We start from the raw sequence: 25,906 nt of genomic DNA on the forward strand, positions 1-25,906 counted from the left end.
ATTGTATCTACCTGTCTGTACATTTGCAGTTCGGGTTTGGGGTTAATTTTCTAAGCAGGCTTATTTAGGTTCCATTGTAATGAGTATGAACTGGGGTTTGATCCCTGAACTGGGGTTTGATCCCTGAACTGGGGTTTGATCCCTGAACTGGAGTTTGATCCCTGAACTGGTTGTGCTGGTCTGGTCTGTTCCAGGGGCCCCGTGAACGAGGATGTGTTTTCAGCTCCGCCCACAGCGGAGGGGAAGGCCATGGACTCTGACATCCAGGAAATAACTGAACAGATACACAGACTACTGCTGCAGGTCAGTTCGCAGAGAGAGAGAGTGAGAAAGAAAGAGAGAGAGAGGGGAAGACATAAGAAATTATGACATTTTCTGTCTGAGGAATTGTAAAAAGTAATTAATTCCAGTGTCAACAACATCATTTACACACCAATGTCATCCCAGAGTGAGAAAGAGCATAAACTAACCCGTGTGTGTGTGTGTGTGTGTGTGTGTGTGTGTGTGTGTGTGTGTGTGTGTGTGTGTGTGTGTGTGTGTGTGTGTGTGTCTATGCCTGCAGCCTGTCCATAATAACGGCTCGAGTGGTTATGGCAGCTTGGGCAGTAATGATCACCTGATGAGCGTACCGTCGTCCAGCGAGAGCAACGGTAACCGTCCCCGCGGCGACGACGAGGAGACCAGCAGAGCCAAACCCGTAAGTCACATGGCCGCTGCTCTGTGTCACATGACCGCTGCTCTGTGTGTCACATGACTCTGTCACCACAGTTTGATAGGGCATGTTTAACCACAGATCACTAGAGCTCAAAACAATAACTGCACACTAATTTCACTGTAATGTCTCGCTGGATTTGAACTACACATTCACAGTCAGACAGATCTTGGCTAAGCGTGTTTTTAGTTGACCTGATAGTTAGATGTTTATTTTTAGGTCACTCCTTTATAGCTTCTCCAAATTCAACCCTGATATATATTAATATGTACACACACACAAACTCCCATATGTGCCTCAGTAACAGATGTTGGTGTTAAAGTGTGTTGACCTGCTCTTTAAAAGTTTTTTTAATATGGGTGGGACTCACACACCCCGCGCGTGTGTTCACCAAAGGTCAAAAGCTGCTAATGCAAATATTTAACATCCCCATGGCCTCCGTAGGTTAGACGTCTGATGCTGACAGCTGTGCCGAATATTTTATGCGTGTGTGTGTGTGTGTGTGTGTGTGTGTGTGTGTGTGTTTCCACAGAGAACATTTCAGGAGATTTGTAAAGGTGTGCATATGCAGAAGAACCAGGAGCAGCAGTCTAAAAAGAATTCAGGAAGTAAGTACAGAAATACACCTGTGTGTGTGTGTGTGTGTGTGTGTGTGTGTGTGTGTGTGTGTGTGTGTGTGTGTGTGTGTGTGTGTGTGTGTGTGTCATTTAGAGTCTAATCACATGCCCCTTTCACTAGCAGAACTGCTCCAGAAGGCGGTGCGGCCCAAAGACTCCGCCCCCCCTGTGAAAGACTCCGCCCCCCCTGTGAACTGGAGAGAGAGTGTGGAGAACCAGTCTGTGCAGGAGGAACTCGCCTTCAAAGACCAGACGGTTTATTCCTACCAGCAGATCAGCTGCTTGGACAGCGTCATCAGGTACACCGCAACACTGCAACACTGTACATCACCACAACACCACAACACCGTACATCACCACAACACAGGTACACTGCAATACTGCACAACACCACAACACTGCACATCACTGCACATTTCTCTCTCTCTCTCTCTCTCTCTCTCTCTCTCTCTCTCTCTCTCTCTCTCTCTCTCTCTCTCTCTCTCTCAGGTATCTAGAGAGCTGCAACGTTCCTGTCACTGTGAAGAGGAAGTGTCAGTCCTCCTCCAACACCACGTCCTCCACCTCAGACGAGGACAAGCAGAAGGCAGCAGAGAGCTCCGTTCAGATGTTGGAAGGTAGTGAGACCCACACACACTGAAGCACTAACCCTGCACGTTAGTGGAGATGTTTCACCCTGGGTCTTAAACACACTAGATGAACCAGTCATGGGCTAAATTACCGTTACCAGAACCATGAGTGAACTCCAAAATATTAACACCCACATTAATCAGCATTCATCTTCCAACACTTGTTTATCCTCCAGAGTCAGATCACCTGAAGGCCCAGGCGGACCTGTCCAAGAAGGCGTCGGCCTCAGCGGTGGTGGGCTCCTCCCTCACCCCCCTGGCCCTGCCCAGCAAGGCGGAGAGCGTGGTCTCCATCACCAGCCAGTGCAGTTACAGCAGCACCATCGTACATGTGGGAGACAAGAAGCCTCAGCCGGAGTCCGGTACGCGCATCCACAACACCTCCACCCTGCACAACACCTCCACCCTCCACTACACCTCCACCCTGCACAACACCTCCACCCTCCACAACACCTCCACCCTCCACTACACCTCCACCCTCCACAACACCTCCACTACACCTCCACCCTGCACAACACCTCCACCCTCCACAACACCTCCACCCTTCACAACACCTCCACTACACCTCCACCCTGCACAACACCTCCACCCTTCACAACACCTCCACTACACCTCCACCCTGCACAACACCTCCACTACACCTCCACCCTGCACAACACCTCCACTACACCTCCACCCTCCACTACACCTCCACCCTGCACAACACCTCCACTACACCTCCACCCTCCACAACACCTCCACCCTCCACTACACCTCCACCCTGCACAACACCTCCACCCTTCACAACACCTCCACCCTGCACAACACCTCCACTACACCTCCACCCTGCACAACACCTCCACCCTTCACAACACCTCCACTACACCTCCACCCTGCACAACACCTCCACTACACCTCCACCCTGCACAACACCTCCACTACACCTCCACCCTCCACTACACCTCCACCCTGCACAACACCTCCACCCTGCACAACACCTCCACGCTTCACAACACCTCCACCCTTCACAACACCTCCACTACACCTCCACCCTGCACAACACCTCCACAACACCTCCACCCTTCACAACACCTCCACTACACCTCCACCCTGCACAACACCTCCACCCTGCACAACACCTCCACCCTGCACAACACCTCCACTACACCTCCACCCTGCACAACACCTCCACCCTCCACTACACCTCCACCCTGCACAACACCTCCACTACACCTCCACCCTGCACAACACCTCCACCCTGCACAACACCTCCACCCTCCACTACACCTCCACCCTCCACTACACCTCCACCCTGCACAACACCTCCACTACACCTCCACCCTGCACAACACCTCCACCCTCCACAACACCTCCACCCTTCACAACACCTCCACTACACCTCCACCCTGCACAACACCTCCACCCTTCACAACACCTCCACTACACCTCCACCCTGCACAACACCTCCACTACACCTCCACCCTGCACAACACCTCCACTACACCTCCACCCTCCACAACACCTCCACCCTCCACTACACCTCCACCCTGCACAACACCTCCACTACACCTCCACCCTCCACAACACCTCCACCCTCCACTACACCTCCACCCTGCACAACACCTCCACCCTTCACAACACCTCCACCCTGCACAACACCTCCACTACACCTCCACCCTGCACAACACCTCCACCCTTCACAACACCTCCACTACACCTCCACCCTGCACAACACCTCCACCCTGCACAACACCTCCACGCTTCACAACACCTCCACCCTGCACAACACCTCCACGCTTCACAACACCTCCACCCTTCACAACACCTCCACTACACCTCCACCCTGCACAACACCTCCACAACACCTCCACCCTTCACAACACCTCCACTACACCTCCACCCTGCACAACACCTCCACCCTGCACAACACCTCCACCCTGCACAACACCTCCACTACACCTCCACCCTGCACAACACCTCCACTACACCTCCACCCTGCACAACACCTCCACCCTGCACAACACCTCCACCCTGCACAACACCTCCACCCTGCACAACACCTCCACTACACCTCCACCCTGCACAACACCTCCACCCTTCACAACACCTCCACTACACCTCCACCCTGCACAACACCCCCACCCTCCACAACACCTCCACTACACCTCCACCCTCCACAACACCCCCACCCTCCACAACACCTCCACTACACCTCCACCCTTCACAACTCCTCCACCCTTCACAACACCTCCACAACATCTCCACCCTCCACAACACCTCCACCCTTCACAACACCTCCACGACACCTCCACCCTCCACAACACCTCCACCCTCCACAACACCTCCACCCTCCACTACACCTCCACCCTCCACAACACCTCCACCCTTCACAACACCTCCACCCTGCACAACACCTCCACTACATCTCCACCCTCCACAACACCTCCACCCTTCACAACACCTCCACGACACCTCCACCCTCCACAACACCTCCACCCTCCACAACACCTCCACAACACCTCCACCCTCCACAACACCTCCACCCTTCACAACACCTCCACCCTTCACAACACCTCCACCCTGCACAACACCTCCACTACACCTCCACCCTCCACAACACCTCCACCCTCCACAACACCTCCACCCTTCACAACACCTCCACCCTCCACAACACCTCCACCCTCCACAACACCTCCACCCTTCACAACACCTCCACCCTCCACAACACACACAGGGAGTCTTCATTCAGAGCCTTTTTAAAGTGATGCACGTTCACCAGACAGCGAGAGAAAGTGCGATAAACAACACGATCAGTTCAAGTTTCTAAACTAATCTAAACGGATACTACTTTTCATTTTACAATACTACTGTAGTACTTTTAATTCTATAATACTACTGTAGTACTTTTAATTCTATAATACTACTGTAGTACTTTTAATTCCATGCAATACTACACAGAGAACCATAGTTATACTATAGTATGCTACATACTGTGTAGTACCACAGAATGCCAAACTATTACTCTTCTAGACCTCACAGTGTTTAGTATTATAGTAGCACCTACTGTTCTTCTTGCTGAAGGTAATCCGGTTTCCTCCCTCAGAGATGACGGAGGACGGCCCCAGTGCGGGCGATGCAGGGGAGGGCCTTGCCCCGCCCCCACCGCCTCCTGCAGTTTCACCTCCCCACCAGGAGAGGGAGGCCTACAAGAAACTGGGCCTGACCAAGCAAGTGCTGGCGGCCCACACACAGAAGGAGGAGCAGGCCTTCCTCAGCCGCTTCCGGGACCTGCGGGGGGTCCACGCCTTCAAAGCAGACTGCTCGCTCTACCTGGAGAGGCAGAAGGGACACGTCCAGTGCGACGGTAAACGCAAACGCCTTCTGGGACGTCTCGGTCCAGTCCTGAATTAGTTGTGAATTCAGACCGTTTCGGTTCCGATTCCATTCACTTCCTCGTGAATTGAGAAAAAAACGTGAAGTGTGGTGGCGTAGTTCACACCGGCAGCCAGGAGAGTGATGGATGTTTGCGTTAGCGAGACCTTTTTTATGTAAAACTCATGAATGGCGAGTATGGAGAGGTCTTTCTCCCCGAAGGCCGAGTCCACCCATTCTGAGCCCACACACGCGTGGAAGAGTGAAAACAGTGTGACAGCGTAAGCGGTGAGTCACCCTCTCCCAGCGTTAGTGTCTGAGTGCCAGAACGTTGCATCACAAAGCCGAGGAAGAGCGAGAAGGACGAAAAGAATAAAAAAAAGTTAAAAAAGAGTTCGATTCTACCGCTCTGAAGAGCGGAAGTGTGTATCAAACGGCCGCTGTGTCACATGGAGATGGAGAGAATAATAACATCAACGTGACATGAAGGCACCTGTATGCTCCATGGTGATCATGGTAACCATGCGTGTCACTTCCTGCCCTGCTTGTTCCGGGGTCATGTGATCATAGCTGTCATTTGTGTTAGAGATGGAACTACACCTCCTCATGGTGCCGTCATAGGAGGAGGGGGAAACTCACTCTCTCTCCGTCTCTCTCTCCCTGTCTCTCTCTCTCTCTCTCTCTCTCTCTCTCTCTCTCTCTCTCTCTCTCTCTCTCTCTCTCTCTCTCTCTCTCTCCACCACAGCTGGCCCTGCTCGTGTTTGTAAGCCCGGAGACACAGCTGAGCCCGCGGTTCGCCGTGGCGGCCGCAACAGGAAGACCAAGCCCAAGCGCGTGCGTCAGAACGAGTCGTCCGACAGCACCGTGTCCCACCGCAGACACCGTGTGCCCACGCAGGAGCTGCAGGGCCTGAACCAGACCTCCTGGTCTCCCTCCGAAACCTCCCAGTCCACCTTCCCCGTCACCTACCCAGCCATGATGCCTGCCTACCCCCTGCAGGTGTACCCAGGGACCAGCGCCATCACCCCCGGGGTGGACGCCTGCCTCTCCGGCTTCGGGGACGCCCAGTGCAGCCAAGACCCACGCTGCCCCGTGCAGACTCCGTTTACGGCCCCTCTCATCACACCCATGGTGGCTGTGGTGTTGCCGGGCTACATGTACCCCCAGATAGGAGGTGTCCAAGGACCATTCACTGCCCCAGCACCCTTCTCCCCCCAGACTCTGTTGCCCCCCCAGACTCTGTTGCCCCCCCAGGGCGTATTCCAGCCCCCCACCACATTCCCCGTGCAGACTCAGTTCACCACACAGAACCCTTTCAGCCAATCAGCACCCTTCCCTGCTCAGCCGTTCCCGTTCACGCTCCCGGACAACCCGCCCACCGAGCCGGAACTGAGGGAGGGGCCGTCACGGAGCTCCACCCCTCAGTCGGTGGGTGGGCGGGACCAGTCGTCTCCGCCCCTTTTCCAGTCTCGCTGCAGTTCCCCCCTGCAGCTCAACCTGCTGCAGCTGGAGGAGACCCAGCGCTCTGTGGAGAGACAGGACAGCTGTGCGCCCTCTGCTGGAGCTCAGGGGAACTGCAGCACTGCAACAGAGAAAGGAAGGAACGCTAGCACACCGGCCAAGACCGAGAAAGAGCAGGTACGCACATCATTTCACAGAAATCTCCACTTGTATTTGTTCCTTTTTATTCAGCCTTTCGTTTGAAACCCCTTTCCTTTTTGCTTTCTTTCATTCACTGTGTATCTATCTCTTTCTGTCTCTTCACCTGTAATCATTACTTCTTAACACCAGGTGGCAGTGTTGTAGTTTGCAGCGTTTGATAAGTAGTTTGACATTTAACAGGCAAAATGACAGGTATACTAATAAATGTCTTAACAGTCACAGTGACACTGTACTGTATAAACCTCACAATCAAAGAAACTTCATCAGTATGAAAGATTCACCAGCATATATCACATAAAGTGCCTCTCTGTATATCTAAGACAGAGATCATATTTGAAATACTCTGATAAAGATTTCATAGTACCATCTTCCTTCCTTATACACAGGAATAAGGAATACATAGATTAGCATAGATTACACAGATTACACAGATTACACAGATTAAAAGAATCCCAGCAGCTCCTAGCTATTCTGAAAAACCAAGTTTATGTGTTCAAAAGAGTCAAACTCAGGCAGTCCAGTCTTATAGTGGAAAATGACAGAGGTTACAAAACAAAAAAGGGCTCAGGGTTTTTAAGACATTTTTTAAAGACTTTTAAGACATTCTTCAGACGTTCTCACTGTCTCTTCTCTCCTCACATCAACTCTCTCGTCCAGGGTGAGGGCTGTGCTGGTGATGATCACCATGGCGATGCACTCTCCTCGTCCAGTGACCTCATGGACGTCCTCCTGCTCGAAGACTCCCGTTCGGGAACCGGCTCGGCCACGTCCGGCTCCATGGGCTCCGCCTCCAACGGCTGCGGGATGTCTGCCTGCGGGACGTCGGCCTGCGGGACGTCGGCCAGTGGTGTATCTGCTAGCGGGACCAGTGAGTGTTACGAATACTACAACACTAGAACACTGGAACACTGGTAAACACATTCTAGAGTAAACACATTCTAGAACACTAACAAAGGTAAAAGACATTCTAAAACAGAGGCATTCTAGAACACTCTAACACAGGTAAAAGACATTCTAGAACACTAATACAGGTAAAAGACATTCTAAAACAGAGGCATTCTAGAACACTCTAACACAGGTAAAAGACATTCTAAAACCGAGGCATTCTAGAACACTAATACAGGTAAAAGACATTCTAAAACCGAGGCATTCTAGAACACTAACACAGGTAAAAGACATTCTAAAACAGAGGCATTCTAGAACACTAAAACAGGTAAAAGACATTCTAAAACAGAGGCATTCTAGAACACTCTAACACAGGTCAAAGACATTCCAAAATAAATGTATTCTAGACATTCTAAAATAGATGTGTTCTAGAACAGTTTAACACTGGTACATTCTAAGATTCTGCAGGAAGTCATGTGCCATTAGTGTGATCTAAATGCCAAGGATGCACACAGGCCTGCTGCCTCTGATGGGTCCCAACTGGGAGGTGTTTCTGAACATTTCTCAGTCCAGTCAGCGAGTTCTATTGCAGGAAGAGTGCAGGTTCCATACATCCATCCACACCTGCACTAAATGCTGCTTTAACATTGAAGATGTTTTTTTTTTTATTAACATTTGACCATTCGTCAGGGTTCCTCTAGAGTAAGATTCCTCTTAATGGGATTTTCACTAGTATGTTGTGTGATTTCATTTGGGACAATTGTAAAATACATCCAAATTGTGTATTCTTTACTTTTATGATGAGTGTTCATCAACATTCTGTGACGCACAGACAGTCGCTCTTACGCATAGCGCGACACAAACTGGTTGACATTTTAGAAAAGCAGCACAGTGACCACAATGGTGTCACAGATGGCCCAGACATCACATCTTCCAGACTCAAATTGTGTATCAGGTTTCAGCACCTCCCCCAGGTCTTAGTGCCCCTTAATCTCGGTATACTTTGAATTTGGAGTCACAATGGCACAGCTGAATAAGATAAGAGAGATTATAAACACTATTATAAGATAATAAGAACTATTGACTGTATAAATATAATAATAATAATGCTAATAATGTCTTGTTGGAGTTGTTCTGAGCATGTTCTATGGGTTGTGCTTGTGAAAGCTGGAAGCCATCTGGATAGATACACTGATGTAAATACAGCTTCAGTTATGTATCACTCCCCTGAAGACCCCTCGGGGGTGATTTTATGTAAATCATCACTATAAAGAAGGTGAAATGTTTGCAGGCTTTATGACAGGTTCATGCAGTACAGTTAAGAGTGTTCACAAATCCTGCAGAACCCGGTCTGCTCGTGCTCACATGAACACAAGCACGTGATTGGACCGCTGTGCTGTACATCACCCAACCATCTGGCTACTTTGCATAAATCCATTTGAAACATTTTATTGGTGCTGTAATTACACTAATTTCCATAAGTAAATCTGTTAACCTGAGAAAAAAAATCAAATCTTTTAGAGAGTTTTACTGCTGCACCCATTACACTGATTTACATAAGCAAAACTCGTGCTTTGATTTGGGAGCACCTGGTACATTCAGATAGACAGACAGACAGACAGCCCCACCCTGTTCACCACTAGCCCCGCCCACCTCGTGGGTTTTCATGTGGGTACCTGAGTGTCAGGTGTTAACAAGGATTCTGATTCATCTGTCTCTTTGTGTGTTCCCCCACCCTCTCTCTCTCTCCCTGTCTCTCTCACTCTCTCTCTCTCTCTCACTCTCTCTCCGTTTCTCTCTCCCTCACACTCTCTCTCTCCGTCTCTCTCTCTCTCTCTCTCTCCCACCCTCTCTCTCTCTCTCTCTCTCTCTCTCTCTCTCTCTCCAGGGAGCAGTAACACCAGTAATAACAGCAGTAACTACTTTGGCAGTGTTGACTCTTCCCAGAAGTCCCACAAGGCCAAGCTCCTGGGGGGCGGAGCTTCAGGGCCGGTGAACATGGAGGGGAGTGAGATGATCAAGTATGTGCTGCAGGACCCGCTGTGGCTCCTCACAGCCAATGCAGACGAGGCGATTATGATGACCTATCAGGTGCCATCTCGGTGAGTGGGAGGAGAGAAAAGAAAACAAGCCCCGCCCCCCTCAAGCCACCATGTTAAACCCCAATACTAGGAACCCTGTCAATCGGTGTTCAGTGTATCCAACACTATCGCTCGTAGAACATAGCAGTTTAAATCCCAGCAATCCTGGTCCAGGTGTATTCGTTTTCCACCTAACCACGACCAATCAGTTCAATTAACTGGGTTAGGTTTAGGGTTAACAGTTACCTGCTGAGTTAAGGGTGTGTTGTCTGTGTGTAATGTGTGTGTTCTGTGTTCAGTGACATTCAGCAGGTGCTGCGTGAGGACCGTGAGAAGCTGAGACGGATGCACAAGTCTCAGCCCCGTTTCTCTGAGGACCAGAGGAGAGAGCTGGCTGACCTTCACCCCTGGATGCGCAGGGGAGGCCTGCCTAAGGCCATAGACGTGAAGGTGAGCAGCCGCACCACCCCCACACCACCCTCACATCACCCTCACCCTCACACCCTAACACCATCACCCCCACACCACCCTCACACCACCCTCACCCTCACACCCTAACACCATCACCCCCACACCACCCTCACATCACCCTCACACCCTAACACTCACTCTAACCCCCTCACCCTTAACCTCACCCTCACACCCTAACACCATCACCCCCACACCACCCTCAACCTCACCCTCACCTCACACCCTAACACCATCACCCTCACCTCACACCCTAACACTCACTCTAACCCCCTCACCCTCACACCCTAACACCATCACCCCCACATCACCCTCACCTCACACCCTAACACTCACTCTAACCCCCTCACCCTCACCTCACACCCTAACACTCACTCTAACCCCCTCACCCTCACCTCACACCCTAACACTCACTCTAACCCCCTCACCCTCACCTCACACCCTAACACTCACTCTAACCCCCTCAACCTCACCCTCACCTCACACCCTAACACCATCACCCTCACCTCACACCCTAACACCATCACCCTCACCTCACACCCTAACACTCACTCTAACCCCCTCACCCTTAACCTCACCCTCACACCCTAACACCATCACCCCCACACCACCCTCAACCTCACCCTCACCTCACACCCTAACACTCACTCTAACCCCCTCACCCTTAACCTCACCCTCACCTCACACCCTAACACCATCACCCTCACCTCACACCCTAACACTCACTCTAACCCCCTCACCTCACACCCTAACACCATCACCCTCACCTCACACCCTAACACTCACTCTAACCCCCTCACCCTTAACCTCACCCTCACACCCTAACACCATCACCCCCACACCACCCTCACCTCACCCTTAACCTCACCCTCACCTCACACCCTAACACCATCACCCTCACCTCACACCCTAACACTCACTCTAACCCCCTCACCTCACACCCTAACACCATCACCCCCACATCACCCTCACCTCACACCCTAACACCATCACTTAACCCTAACCCTAACCCTCACCCTAAGCCCTGTGTGTGTTGTACTCTGTGCAGGCATGTGCTGGCTGTGAAGGTTTCATGGAGATGATGGCAGAAGACGATCTTCCTGACCTGAACATGGGGGAGTCAGAGCCCCATGACATCACAGCAAACCCCCACCAGCTGCAACAAAGAACCTGAAACGTTCTCACGCACACACACACACACACACACACACACACACATTTCCATGGTTTTGTAGTTTTTTGTTTTATGTTACTTTTAGGTATAGCAGTCACAGGCTTTAGAATTTTTGAATTGTGTGTGTGTGTGTGTGTGTGTGTGTGTGTGTGTGTGTGTGTGTGTGTGTGTGTGTGTGTGTGTGTGTGTGTGTGTGTGTGTGTGTTTGTTGGGACAACAATTCAAAGCCTCATTACATCTCAGACAATCTTTTTCAAAACTATTCTTACAAAAAAAGCCCTTGTAATACAGACTTTGTGAACATCGAATGTCTCATGTACAGAATTTGGTCCCTTTGATGACGTATGTATTGTTACTAAAAACTATTTTTCATATAGTCTTTGTTCTTTTGTTTTAGTCTGTTTTTTAATGGATCAAAACATTTCCTCTGTCATGTTCTACATTTTGTGCTGTAGAACTGTAGCCAGCGTTGGATTCTCAAGTGTACTGGGATTACTGGGATAACTGTGGCTTGAATTTTCAAGTGTACTTTTGTGGCTTGGATGTGAAAAGATGGTCAAGAACAATTTCTACTGGAAGAGGTTATAAATATGTATTTATTTTTTTACTGTAGCTTTTTTAATGAATCTGGATAAATGTATTAAACATATTTATTAATGTAGAGCAGAAGGAGATAAATAAATACCTAAAATGGAATATATTGGACCAAGAAATGCAAAATTTTGCATCACAAATCGATGCTGAAGAATTAAACCAATAATAAAATGTTGCAATAAAAATGTCTAAATTTCCCATATGTAATTTTTGTTGTATAAACCAGTAGGCTTGGTAGAGAGGTTTAAGTTGTAGAGATCTCTCAAAGAAGGTGCTTACTGTTAAAGTCCTCTAGTTATATTCCATAAGATCACTTTGGTATTCAAATGTCTCCTGTTCAGCTGTGTAACTTATAACAAGAACAGACCTACGAGACTCTCAGATTATCCGTAAGAAAAATTTGATCTTTACATATTCTGTATTTCCTCTGGTGGATCAGAGAATGGTGTCATATCAGTAACCACAGCAGTTTCTACCAGAGTCAGACAAGATCAGAATGTTTCTGCTGAGTATATAATAGAATACGTCACAGGTTTCGCATGTGACAGATAGTATTGTGAAGTACAAAATACATTATACATTATAGGAGGGACGTGTTTCTCTAGTCTTAATAAGACTACAGTCAACACTTCAAATGTTACTCTTAAAACGTCTAAGAATTGTACACCAAATGTTGCATGTTGCCCATTACAAGTACGTATTGTTTTGGAATAAAATCGTATTTTTTAGAAAACTAAGTTTTGGGTTGTGATTGTCAGTTAAGCTCATGAATTAAAATGTAGCCTACTTCCAATGGAGTTGTTTTGAGTTCAGGAAGCTTTGTCTTTATTACAGTCTGGGCTGCAGCTCCGACCAAATACTCAGACCTCATTAACTCTAGTATGTGATGCAAAGCGGCTGTTGTAGCCATGTGTCCGCTACCATATGCTCAAAACTGAACCCGGCGCTTTTAGGCCGAACTGTTCCTGCCCGTATTTTACGGCACACATCCGACACACATCCTCCGTTGTGTGTGACAGCCGTAAATGTGACCCGGGAGAAGAGGGGAGCTGTGGGGAGGACGCGCCGCGGTTCGGAAGCCTTTGATGAGCGCGACGGGCCTTATTTACACCGCGCTGTTGGCACCTCCACCTGTTTGGGCACGAGGTGTTAACTCCCCGGACACCCCCGCCTCCCCCTAAAACCAACACCTACCCGACGCCACTAATCCGACAAATGAGGTCCCTTCACCAGCCCACAGTCCGCGGACTCAGATGAATACGTCCTTATTTCGCCCTCGCGTCCTTGTTACATCCGTGGCTTAACAAGATGAAACGACTCGTCTTTGGTCACCCAGCACGTGCAAGGGGGAGGTGGCGGTGATGGAGGCGGTGGCGCAGGTCCGGGTGGCGCTGGTCCTGGTGACGCTGGTCCTGGTGACGCTGGTCCGGGTGACGCTGGTCCTGGTGGCGCTGGTCCGGGTGACGCTGGTCCGGGTGACGCTGGTCCGGGTGACGCTGGTCCGGGTAGCGCTGGTCCTGGTAGCGCTGGTCCTGGTGACGCTGGTCCGGGTGACGCTCCGCACTCTGCCCCAGACTTATCCTTTCTCTAAAGTTTAGTGTCTGGCTTAAATTTTGAAGTTGGTCTGCTGCTCATGGATTCAGAGTGTGAATTGTTGAACATGTGTTTAAAATGACCATAAGCAGAAAGAATATTTAATATTCCCATTTGGGTTTTATGATTCATCACGACCTACATTGTGTGATTTCTATATTTACTATTCATTAATCCTTAAAGTTACTGTCTAGCCTATCCGCATGTTTAAAGATATGAGACGTTGGGGTTCAGAGTGAAGAATATGGCTAATTGTTTTAGTATTATCGATATGTCATAACAGCCTGGGCTCAGTCTTAAACCTCTAGTTTACTATCCTAGTAATAAAGACTACAGTGCAGACTTTTCAAAGTGGTCCAAGACTACTCGCGTATTAGACATTATAGTACTAGAGACATGTGTCCCCTTTGACCTGAGACCAAATAACCCATTTTAGTTTAGATGACGGTGTATTGCCCTTTTTACGAGGAGGGTACGGCTCGAGAAAAGAGACCACCTCCCCGTGGCTGCGTGTGCGTGGCTGCCTGGCCATGGCACAAACGCGTTCCTGATCTCGCGCATGCTCGTTCGTGTGCAAAACGATGGCCGACGCCAGCGTTTAGTGTAAGTTAAAATACCTCGTTTTTGTAGACAAACGAATCTTACATTCTAGTCTTGTATTGGCAGTGTATATGTTCATAAAGTTACTTTATGGAGAGGAAAACATTTAAGAATAGCCTGTTAAGTTCTCTGCATTGTAAACTTCGCATGGGAACAATGAACAATGCTTGACAAATTGGGAATACCAATCAACTGTAAATTGAACAGTGTTTAAAGAGGGGAAGCCATGCGGCTTTTGCAAAAATAAAGTTCTAAATGGAAATATTTTGTTTGTTTGTTTTCATGTATTTCTACCTGAATTTTATCTGCAAAACATTAAGTTTAATGTGCATTGAAGTTCTCAAATCCTTTGCAAACATCCTTATAATGCCATATGGGATGTTTCGTAAATACAAAGAGTGAAGGTATAACTAGTATATGTAGTTATTTATGTAGAAACGGTAAATTTGCATTTATTACTTTTATTTAGAAATTCCTATCACGCGATACTATAACGGAACTTCACCAGCGCGGTGCAGCCAGGATGAGAGAGCCATGGTGAGAGAGTCTCCCAGTCTCGCGCCGTATACTATTGGAGGATACCGGGGAGGATAAAACGCAAGTCGTGATGCGGAAGAGTGAAAGGCCTTTGCAGACGGAGTGGTGCAGGAGGTCGGGGTTGCACGACCACGAGGTGTCGGGTTTAACGCACGAGACGGACAAAAGGAAGCTGCACGCGCACCTTCTCGCTTTGAAGTGTTCTGCACAGCAGAGGTGCTGCACACCTTTAGTGACACTTCCTGTCCCACAACACTGTGTGTGGTATTTACAGTTAATAGTTGACAGATTTGTCTTGTTGTTATGAAAGGTGTCCGTCATAATAATTAAAACCACACATTTATTTATAAAATTGATATTATTATTACTTCAACATAACATTACAATTCACAATTTAAAGATCTTAACACAATTGTCTACACAATGCATGGGTTTATTAATGAAGAACAACATATTCATTCATATATCTTCAATAATAATGACGTATTTACATTCTCCTCTACAATAAGATACAGATATGTGCTTGCGAGAAATACTATCCTAACAGTCTTAATTTAGCTTACACAAAACATTTAAATACGAAGATGCTGGTATAAAAAAATGTTTCGATGCTACTGGACTAAAACGTGGCTGTCACACCAAGAAGAGCTTCAAAATATTCCTGTCACAGACCATTCCGTCGACGGCTAAAACCTCACAGCCTAAAACGAGTCCAAAACGTCCTCGTCTAATTCTGAATGTCCCACCACCAGTCTACACGCCGGTGCCGGTTCTACCACGGTCTCCACACAGACTTGGAGTAGACGGTCGTTGGCACGTCCTGAACGTCCCGGTTATCCACGGCGTCCACCGAAACGTGGCTGTGCTCGGTGTCCGTGTCGTCCACGTCCGACAGATCGTAGCTGGATGTGGCGGAGGGCGACGGGGAACCGCCGGAGGGGACGCCGGAGACGCTCGTGCACCCCGGGGAGCGCGGTGTCCCCTCACTTGACCAAGTGCTGCAGGTACTGGGGTCCATCAGCAGGTCGGACAGGACATCCTGGAAGCGGCTCTCGTCGTTCAGCGGCATGCACTCCAGGAGATGGTTCAGAAGGTCGGCCGCGACCGTGGCGTCGATTCCCGGACAGCTGGACACGAACGTGTGTACCTCGTGCATGCACTGGATGTAACCGGCGGCGAATCTCTCGCGCGCCTCCCGGCTCGTGCTGTCAGCTGCTGAAGATACAAGACAGAATACACGATTAAGACCAAAATCATAATCATACTCGTGCCAGATTTCATATGAAGGGGGTCTGTAGTGATATCCAGGTGCTCACCTTTGGCTTTGGTTTGGAGAATACTCTCTACACGCTTCACGGTCATCTCCAACACCTCGGCATTCTCCATCTTTATCTGTGCCTGCGGACATAAACACCGTAAGGTCTCGGTTCCGTCGGTACTGGTTAGCCCAGCACACGGTTTCGTCATCACACTGAGCCGTGTAATTTGGAGAAGTGGGTCTTACGTCCGAGTCGGCCAGCAGCAGACGGAGCTCGTGCAAACTTTCGTTAATGCGCGCGCGTCTCATCTTCTCCACCAGAGGTTTTCTCGTCTGCGTGTGTGAGATATTATAAACTACATCAGACAAACAAACAAACAAGCGTGTTGCTCAGCAAACACGTATGACACGAGCGCGCAGAAGTGTTGTACCTTTCGGTCTCCTCGTATCCCGTAGTCATCTTCCCGTTTGCACGGTTCACTCTTGTCACTGCGAGCTGCAGGGGCCATGTTGTGATGTTTCCCAAACCCAGAACCGAGCCGCACTCAATGCGCGCAGCACCGTCGCCACTCTTGAATAGGACAGATGGCCGGCGAGCTCAGTAAGAAACAAAGGCCTACACAGGACGCTAACGAGCAAGGCGTGTATTGTGCAAAGTGTGTGAGTGAGGGGGGCATTTATGAGGACTGATTTACATGTGAATGCGAGTAGTGACTGTGCTGAGAGCGGACGGGGCCTGACGGGTGCACGCGGCCAATCAGCGGCGCGCGCTTTGTCCGCCAGTCTGAACACCAAACCCACTGAAAGCGCAGATCACTGTCTGGACACTTTATTTACTATTTACACTAGACTAACAATAATATGAATAATATAATGTAGCTTATTAGATACGATTTCTTTATTGTACTGTGTGTACTATGAAATTAAGGTGCGCTACTTGACAGAAGTCTTATAAGAAATAAATCACATCAATATGAAGTTAGAACTAATATAGGCCTATATAGTAGATGGGTGTCGTATATTAGGCAGTTTGTTAGATGGCTTTGTGAATGACTTCTTAGGTCATCACAACAGCCCAACACTCGAGGAGCAGATAACATTTAACAGGTATTTCTCACATAACTTGATGTGTCGCCTTTAATGGGTCAAGGATAGTGTTATTCAGTCGCAGTGTAGACTTTTAACTAATATCATGATCTGTGATAACAAATGTTTTCCTGTAACTTGATCGTTAATACATGCGAAGAAAACGCAACTAAACAGGAAAAAGTCCAAATGTGAGTACAAAAGAGAACATAACATAAAATAAACTTTTTGACTTTTTGTTGTCCTGCAATTACATGCCCCTTAAACATATCTGGACATCCAGTTGAACTTTTCCTGTTCGTACGTCGTTCGCCCCCTGCTGGTGCAACACGCGCTCGTTCCGCCCGCACGCGCAGCGTCGGTGCGTCGGTGCGTCGGTGTCTCATTCCACGGCGCGAGTCATAATTACGCAGATTTCGGGGGCAGCATAATTTATTATATGGTATTATGCTGACGTTTTTATTCTAAGCTAGAATGTGCCTGGTATTGAAGACGTTTTAATATATACATAATACTACATACATTCATAGGCTATGTATTTATGCCGAAATGATACTTCATAACATTTATTTTATTGTGTCTTTAGTAAAAGTTTTAAAGAAAGCTCGGCGGATGGTGACTTTGGCTAGGAATGTGATTGTAGGCGACATAAATTGCTTAGTGATATATTTAACAGCAGGCAGCTTAGGAACGCACAGAACCTTCTCACCATCACTAAAATTTGAGTTACTTCCATCTGGCCGACGACTTAAGGTCTTTAGAGCAATTCAGTCTTTTTTATTCCATGCACTGTTTTAGCTTTAAGTAGTTTAAAGTAGCGCCCTTCAACTGGAATGAGAGGTGGCGATGATAACGCACATCAGTTGTTTTACAACAATATTAACCGTGTCATGTCGTATTTAAAAGAAATTGAAGATACATTTCCACAGCGGTAGACAATAAAGGTAATCTAATATGATCTAATTGCGTTTTGTCAGAAATACGTAAAAAAAAACACCCAACTGCCATCACTTGTCAAAAGAATATTTTATTAACAAAGTGGAATCGTCACCCTTCGAGCAAAACCCGGCAGACTAGAGACACCACAGACCCGTTAAGTGTAATCTAACGAGGTATCGAATAACTGCGCCCGACACCACACAATACATAATAAGGGTTATTATGTGATATCAGGCTAAAAGCCTAGACTCAATAAATCTTCCTGACGTTTGGCAATTCAAACTTAGCTCCGGGGCATTTTGATAAACTGAAGGATTAGGAAGGAGTACTTCACAGCCTAGATGATTTTTCCATATAAAGCATTATTACATGTCAAGTTATTTATTGACTTCCGGAAAGCTGATGCAAATCTGAATGCGTAGTACATCGTAAAATGGCTAAAATAAGAATCGGAAGGCACAACCATTTCTGGAACATTTCATGTTAAAAGCCCTAGCTGTACGAACAGGAGGCGCACTAAGACACTCAGCGCTAATGATTTAATTACACAGAGAAAACTTGGAAACTAAAAGGTATCGCTTTTTAGAAACACCTGGCATGTGTATTGCTTAAGCATACAATCCCTGTTTTATCAAGGAATTGTTTTTTATTGAAGTGGGACACACATTACAAAATGTGCTCACATGAATTATGAGCTGATTGGCCAGGTCCAAATATTAATTCCTGATAGGTTTGTACATGTCTTCTTCTTAATTTTTATTAAAATAATTATTATTAAATTTAAGGCAAGAGTTGCATGTCCACTTTAATTTCCCAGAGCTCCTCTCCACCAAGTTGATTGTAGCTCTGATATCTGTTAAGACACCATAGCACCATAAGCACCATAAGGGTGGAGTCATAACAAGTGTAACTGTATCGCGAGAACCCAGGAGATAATCCCACTTGAGATTATTAGGCTTGTCATCACTGTCTGGCTATTTGATAATCCGGTGAAGAGGCACATGTGAGAACTGCTGCTCTCTCGTTTGTAGACAGCACAGACACAGGAGGGTGGATAACAACAGACAGTACAGACACAGGAGTGTGGATAACAACAGACAGCACAGACACAGGAGGGTGGATAACAACAGACAGTACAGACACAGGAGGGTGGATAACAACAGACAGTACAGACACAGGAGGGTGGATAACAACAGACAGCACAGACACAGGAGGGTGGATAACAACAGACAGTACAGACACAGGAGGGTGGATAACAACAGACAGCACAGACACAGGAGGGTGGATAACAACAGACAGTACAGACACAGGAGGGTGGATAACAACAGACAGCACAGACACAGGAGGGTGGATAACAACAGACAGGCTGGAGAGTGTGTTGACGCTGCAGAATGACTGTCTTCCTCACCGTACGTGGACACGGCATTTGTGAGGGCATAGTAGCTGTAATATATTTGTGTGTGTGTTCGTGTGTGTGTGTTCGTGTGTGTGTGTGTGTGTGTGTGTGTGTGTGTGTGTGTGTGTGTGTGTGTGTGTGTGTGTTCGTGTGTGTTCGTGTGTGTGTGTGTGTGTGTGTGTGTGTGTGTGTGTGTGTGTGTGTGTTCGTGTGTGTGTGTTCGTGTGTGTGTGTGTGTGTGTGTGTGTGTGTGTTCGTGTGTGTGTGTTCGTGTGTGTGTGTTCGTGTGTGTGTGTGTGTGTGTGTGTGTGTGTGTGTGTTCGTGTGTGTGTGTGTGTGTTCGGGTGTGTTCGTGTGTGTGTGTGTGTGTGTGTCTCAAACATCAGGCATCTGCGGTTCTAGTTCTGCATCATAATTACATGGTCTATAATAATAATAATAATTCCATGGCATTCTCCACCAAATACTTAATTTGATTATAAGATCATTTAGGCTTTTTAGATTTTCTGGTACTCTAACTTCACGTTCTCTCGTGAAACAAAAGTTTACTTCTGCTCGCAAGGAATTTCCAGTGTTCTTTCGCCGATCGATATTTATATGCGACGTTATTTATAGCTCGTGGTTGATGATTGGACGACTCTTACTTTGAAATGTACCGGAAGCCGGGGAATCCTCTTTAAGTTCGGGCTCGGTTAGGAGTCTCAGAAGCGTCAGAAGCGTCTTTGGTGGCGACAGCAGCGGGGTGTCTGGTTCTGTTCGGCACAAGTAAACTCGCAAGCAAAAAGGGGGAAAATGGTGAAGATATCGTTTCAGACCGTATCGCCACAGAAGTCCGAAAAGCAGGATGATGAAGACAAGGAGGAGATTATCGTGCCATATCCTCACGTGAGTTTATCCCCTTATACAAAAGGAAACGGGTGAAAGACTACTTTGTTATTGGGACGGTCTGGTGATCTGTTTGATGCATTATAACACTGCGTACCTTCAGTGTTTATTGCATTTTAAAACATGCATTTACTTTATGGTATATTGTAATTACTTACTATGTTTCCGTGAAATAAACTGCAGAAAACAATATTATATTATTGGTAATACCCCAAAGGTACGACTCAATAGCGGGCTGTGTTCAGCATCCTTTGCAATGCTGAACAGTCTTGTGTGCTAAACCCTAGACTAGAATACACTGCAATTATATATTTAGTGATCTGCATAATCTAAGAGAATAATCATTTAGTTATCTCAATAATCAGAGGTAAAGCAACATTAAAAGTCCCCACGGAACATGGGACATTGACATTACATCGGTATGTACAAACGCGATCCTACTGCAGATACAAACTATGACTGATTATGTTGTCGATGTGAATGTGGGAAACTTTAGTGATTATGCACCAGGACGAAATGTATCGGATTACGATGTAAGCGATCACACTGCAAGATAAATTACTAGATTAACCGGATTAACTTGCACTGCTGACACTTTAGATTAAAGTTCGATAAGGTTTAATTTATTTTTCATGTGGATGGCACCTAACCTAAATGTAATGGACTTAACCTAAATGTAATGCGGTAAGATTAATATGCTACATCTATTGTAATGTCGCCCACGGCCTCCACATGACGTCATTACCCGGGCTATATTAAAACGGGTCCATTTTCAGTCCTGCTATTAATAGATAAACTGAGGGATTAAATGAGTCTAAAAGGACGCAGTATTGCCTCTTTAAACTTGTTTCTGTGTCGGTATTTCTTCCCCCGCTCTCTAAGAAGCGTCCGTCACTTACACACGGCGTGTAGAAACGAGTTATATCCAAACACTGTGAGTACAGTATCTAGATTAACGCGCATCTGCGCCAGACGGCCAGTGGCTCCGGTAGCGCAGACCGCACGAGCCAAGCGGTGTCCTCGCGCCGTCTGAGAGACCGGGGGCGGACGGGCCGGTAGAGCGCGCGCGGCCTGACGTCTTGAGACGTTGCGTGACTAATGTCTTGGCAGTTACATAAAGAACTGTGTGGTGACGGAGGGGGTGAGAGAGAGAGAGAGAGAGAGAGAGGGGGGGGGGGGGGTGACAGAAACGATGTGCCACTAGCGCCCGTCTGATGCTGGAGAGTTTTATTTCAAGATCCGGTAGAAATGAAGGTCGTTAATGAGCAAAATGTACCGGGTGCCTCCCATCAGTCCTAATGGCGGTCCAGACACTTCATTCTGCATTTGATCACAATTAAAATGAGCATTTAATAATTGAAAATAGTGATAACTTTCTTCCTTGCTCCCCACAGGAGGAGATGGTGCTCCCGCTCAGAACTAAGAAGTCTCCCATAAACAGTATCTGCTGCCTGATCTTTGGTCTGGTGATCTTCACGTCTGGCCTGATCGTGGTGTCCGTCTGCGTGTACCACTACTACTACAGTGCTCAGGTGAGAACTTTTGGACTAGCAGACGGTGTGTCGGCGTGTCTTTCTGAAGGCCCGTTTATGTCCGAGCCAAGACGGAACAGACGAGAGTGAGTGGTCAGCTCACACTTCTCCTCCTCCGTGTGTGAGCGTGAAAATCCAGGACAGACTCCGTCTCACTAGACAAACTCACCAAGCCACCATTCTCCCTCATTTTCACAATTGTCCCTAAAGCGTCTGCCCTCTGTCTGTGATATTCTCTCTCTGTCTCTCTCTCTCTCTCTCGTCCTTCACACGTTCTTCTAACCCTCCTCTCTTTCTCACCCCTCCGTTCAGGTCCCCGAGGACAGCCTGTTCCATTGTCGGGTGATGTACGAGGACTCGGTGCACGCTCCGTTGCTAGGGAGACAAGAGCTGCATGAGAACGTGGGGATCTACTTGGATGAGAACTACGAGCAGATTAGTGTCCCCGTGCCCCGCTTTGGGGGGAGTGACCCCGCTGACATCATCCACGACTTCCACAGGGTAGGCCGGGAGTCTCCTACTACGCTTGTCTGTGCTCAGATGGAGTCACGCGTGTGCAGGCCCAGAACACGCGTGTACAGGCCCAGATCATGTTTGTACACACAAGTGCACTTTCACTGGATGGCCCAGTACATTTGAACATTATTGAGGATGTTTCCTTTTTTGCAGGATAAATAAGCTATAGGTAGTTTACTTTAAAAACATGCATTTCTTGCTTTGGTTTGCTTTGAAGCCGTCGCTAATTTGTGGCCTTTTCTCATGGCTGCAGGGTCTCACAGCCTATCACGACATTGCGTTGGATAAGTGCTACATCACGGAGCTCAACGGCACTATCGTCATGCCGCCCAGAAGCTTGTGGGAGCTGCTCGTTAATGTCAAGGTAGCCATTTATGCTAATGTTATTTATTTATTCATCACAGAACCTGAGAAACGGTCTTACCTTGAGCCTCCGTATGTCTGACTCACTCCTTCTGTCCTGTGTCTTGATCCTTGTATGGATTTCCTGATCTGTTTCCCAAGGATGTGGGATTATCTGAGAAATTACATTCTCATGGCTTCCATTTCAACTGCATGATTGAGATTCGGATTTTTCAAGACAAATGTACTTGTGGTTCTAACTTGCATAACTTATAACTTGTGCCATATTCATCTTATAAAACCTGAAACTTGGTTTTGAGACAGTAGTTTCAGTACTTCATGCTATATTTGGGCCCTAAATGTAATTGTGTGTGGAGGGGGGGGGGGGGTGCAGAGAGAGGGATTAAATTGGTCTGAGCTCAGGAAGGTGTGACTGAAACAGTTCAACGAAGAATGCAGTGATGTGGAACACGCCTCAGTCTGGCTGCACAAACATAAAAGTAAGAAAACAATAGCAAAGTAAAAGTGTAATAGTGGTAATAGTGAGAGACCACATTCACCTTGATGGAGGTTTTCCTTCCAAATTGTAGTGCGTTAACCACAAGTACATTCATCTTGTGAAAACCTGAATCTCAACCAACAGTGCTCTGCCTTGCATTAATGTGATTTTGAGACAGTAGTTTCAGTACATCTTTCTGTGATTGAGCCCTAAATGTGTGTGTGTGTGTGTGTGTGTGTGTGTGTGTGTGTGTGTGTGTGGTGCAGAGAGGGATGTACCTGCCCCAGACCTACATGGTGCAGGAGGAGATGGTGGTGGCGGGTCGTGTGAAGAATGTGCGTCAGCTCGGCCCCTTCATCTACCGCCTGTGCTACGGCAAAGAGACCTACAGGCTGAAACGCCGCACGCCTCGCCGACGTGAGTGTCTCTGTCTCAGCCGCGTGTGGGCGTCACGTGACCAGCGTGGAACCTGTGGTGACAGGACGTTAGTCTGTGAGCGAGGAGGCACCTTTGAACCTCCTGATGTCATGTAAAAGTGTGTGTGTGTGTGTGTGTGTGTGTGTGTGTGTGGTCTGCCTCCGCTGTAGCTGAGAAGTGTGAGAGGAAACCCGGGGATGAAACTAGTGTAGGTGGATGCAGCGTAGTCATCAGTGGATGAGTGTGTGTGCGCGCGCGCACAAGCGTGTGCGTGTGTGTGTGTGTAGGATGTGCCCAAGCACTGCTGTCCACTGTGTGATTAATCCACGTGTGGATGATTCACCAGCCCAGGGTAGGCCAGGCTTCTCCAAGTAGGGTCTCTCATGGGAGGAGGAAGTGATGCGAGATATGGCGAGGTGAGGTGCAGCGTGGGAGTTGTAGTTTGGCTCATGGAGGATTCTCCTCCCTTGTACGACTACACAGACTGCACTGCAGTAACAGGCCAGATGACATGTCTGCCTCGACAGCATGTGTGCCATACCGAAGATGCAACCCAGACATCTCCTGTCTGAAATGAGCCGCGGTGTCTCTGAATAATTATCTTTATTAGAATATTAGTTTTTCTTAACCCACGAGAATGTCCTGTTTGTCCCGTGCATGCTACACTTGCTCACTTGTTCAGGTTATTTCTGTGGTCCTTCTTTATTGGTTATTCCTGTTTTGGTCATCGTACCCTAAGTGTGAATGTATTTTCTGCGTGCCCATCTGACCTCTGACCTTACCTTCCCTCTTCAGGCATCGAAAAGCGTGAGGCCAGGAAATGCCACAGCATCCGTCACTTCGAGAACACGTTTGTGGTGGAGACGATGGTCTGTGATTGGGTTTAACTCTGGCCCCGCCCTCTTCCCAGCCCTACTGAGCAGACCCCGCCCCTTCGCCTTTAGCTTTCACTGCACTTTATAGCGTGTGTCTCCTGTAAACACTGTCTCAATGCATTCTGTTTATTTTAGTCAACATTGTGATAGATTGTAAATTTGTAACTTTTCCTTTCTTTTCCCTGTACTGGGATGTCCCAGGTTAAATGATTTTACTGTTTTAATGTTTAGCTCCTCTGTTTATTTATCTTGGTTAGATATGTTGATCTTTATATATCTTGTATACTTTATCTTAATGTTGAGGGTCTTTCTGGGCTTCCTCTACTGAATGTGAGGGGCCTGGTGACCTTCGTGTGAGAGTCTGATAAATGTCAACACGTTCGTCTGATCGCTTAGACGTCAGATGCGTCTGATGTCTTGCTTCTCTGGCGTCTGTACTGTTCTGTCCTTTTGTTTTTGGTTATATTAATTTGAGACCAGTGCCGTCCTGAGTGTTTTTGTTTATATTGGGTTGAAACTGGCATGCACTATGCACTGACTTTATCATTTGTCTGTGAAGATTTTTGTTGATTTTATTTATTTTTTATTATTTCTTAGTTTTTTTTGTCTGTATCATTTGAGCACTTGTTACCCTGCGTTAGTCAAGAAATCCATAACTGGAAAAATGTCTTAATGCCAAAAAAGGTATACCTCATGTGTTCCACGTGGATGAATGGCCTAGTGTTTAATTCCAACATTGTGTTTTTTTTTCTTCAATGTGACTTAAGCAATATAAGCAAGTTTTCTTATCTCAGATTTCATATTTGACATTTCATAGTTGTGTCTCTTTTGTGATTTATCTGTGAATAAAGTTTTTAGAAAAATGAAGATGACTTCCGGTATGGGGTAGAAAACGTGTCTCCCCGCGAGTCTTTGGCTTCTCCCGGTGATCTGGTACTAGAACCGTCATTGACACACTTACTAGTTCAGTAACTCAACGATAACTAATGTCCACCTCCACAGTCCTGGGGGTGTACATGGGTCGTCTTGAGTCTTTACTATCTGTATCTGGTTTGACTCTTAAGTGATGGATCCCATTATCTTTTATCTCTCCACTGTACCACGGAGCCGTTAACGGGGCCTTTTGTAGTTGGACTGTTGCGTTTTGCTTGTATTCCCTCACACATCTCCATCAGTGAAATCTTTTAAGGGAGTGCGGCGAAAGAATGAGCTGCTATTGAAAGAGACTCGGAGCGACGTTCTGAACTCTGAGTCTCAG

At 47.4% G+C, this 25,906-nt stretch overlaps 3 protein-coding genes across 7 annotated transcripts in view; 2 read left to right on the forward strand and 1 right to left on the reverse strand.

Moving 5' to 3' along the window:
- per2 (period circadian clock 2) overlaps window positions 1-12,910 on the forward strand; it is a 33,444-nt gene extending 20,534 nt beyond the window's left edge. For 3 of the 4 annotated variants that reach the window (XM_076980988.1, XM_076980990.1, XM_076980991.1), the window contains 12 exons: window positions 195-303; window positions 563-697; window positions 1,245-1,320; window positions 1,451-1,628; window positions 1,819-1,946; window positions 2,135-2,320; window positions 5,041-5,301; window positions 6,055-6,947; window positions 7,629-7,839; window positions 9,745-9,958; window positions 10,237-10,387; window positions 11,454-12,910. In XM_076980988.1, the coding sequence (XP_076837103.1) occupies window positions 195-303; window positions 563-697; window positions 1,245-1,320; window positions 1,451-1,628; window positions 1,819-1,946; window positions 2,135-2,320; window positions 5,041-5,301; window positions 6,055-6,947; window positions 7,629-7,839; window positions 9,745-9,958; window positions 10,237-10,387; window positions 11,454-11,579 (2,668 nt within the window). In that variant the 3' untranslated portion in view covers window positions 11,580-12,910. The remainder of the gene's footprint in view (window positions 1-194; window positions 304-562; window positions 698-1,244; window positions 1,321-1,450; window positions 1,629-1,818; window positions 1,947-2,134; window positions 2,321-5,040; window positions 5,302-6,054; window positions 6,948-7,628; window positions 7,840-9,744; window positions 9,959-10,236; window positions 10,388-11,453) is intronic. The other variant, XM_076980989.1, reaches the window with a different exon arrangement.
- Window positions 12,911-15,290: 2,380 nt separating this feature from the next.
- On the reverse strand, window positions 15,291-16,870 carry hes6 (hes family bHLH transcription factor 6). 2 transcript variants are annotated; one of them, XM_076981001.1, is made up of 4 exons: window positions 16,593-16,870; window positions 16,408-16,494; window positions 16,220-16,301; window positions 15,291-16,115 (listed from the first exon to the last, which is right to left on the reverse strand). In XM_076981001.1, exons 1-4 carry the CDS (start codon window positions 16,668-16,670, stop codon window positions 15,676-15,678), a joined length of 687 nt encoding a protein of 228 aa, XP_076837116.1. In that variant the 5' UTR covers window positions 16,671-16,870; the 3' UTR covers window positions 15,291-15,675. The 2 variants fall into 2 exon arrangements, with proteins under 2 accessions (XP_076837116.1, XP_076837115.1); XM_076981000.1 differs by having other exon boundaries at window positions 15,291-16,118.
- A 3,399-nt stretch (window positions 16,871-20,269) lies between these two features.
- On the forward strand, window positions 20,270-25,515 carry itm2cb (integral membrane protein 2Cb). The gene is made up of 6 exons (XM_076980999.1): window positions 20,270-20,467; window positions 21,862-21,999; window positions 22,312-22,500; window positions 22,769-22,879; window positions 23,623-23,773; window positions 24,569-25,515. The coding sequence occupies exons 1-6, from the start codon at window positions 20,375-20,377 to the stop codon at window positions 24,658-24,660; spliced, it is 774 nt and encodes a 257-aa protein (XP_076837114.1). The 5' UTR covers window positions 20,270-20,374; the 3' UTR covers window positions 24,661-25,515.
- Window positions 25,516-25,906: the final 391 nt, after the last annotated feature.

Source organism: Brachyhypopomus gauderio, chromosome 19, assembly GCF_052324685.1.
Source record: "Brachyhypopomus gauderio isolate BG-103 chromosome 19, BGAUD_0.2, whole genome shotgun sequence".
Classification (NCBI taxonomy): Eukaryota; Metazoa; Chordata; class Actinopteri; order Gymnotiformes; family Hypopomidae; genus Brachyhypopomus; species Brachyhypopomus gauderio.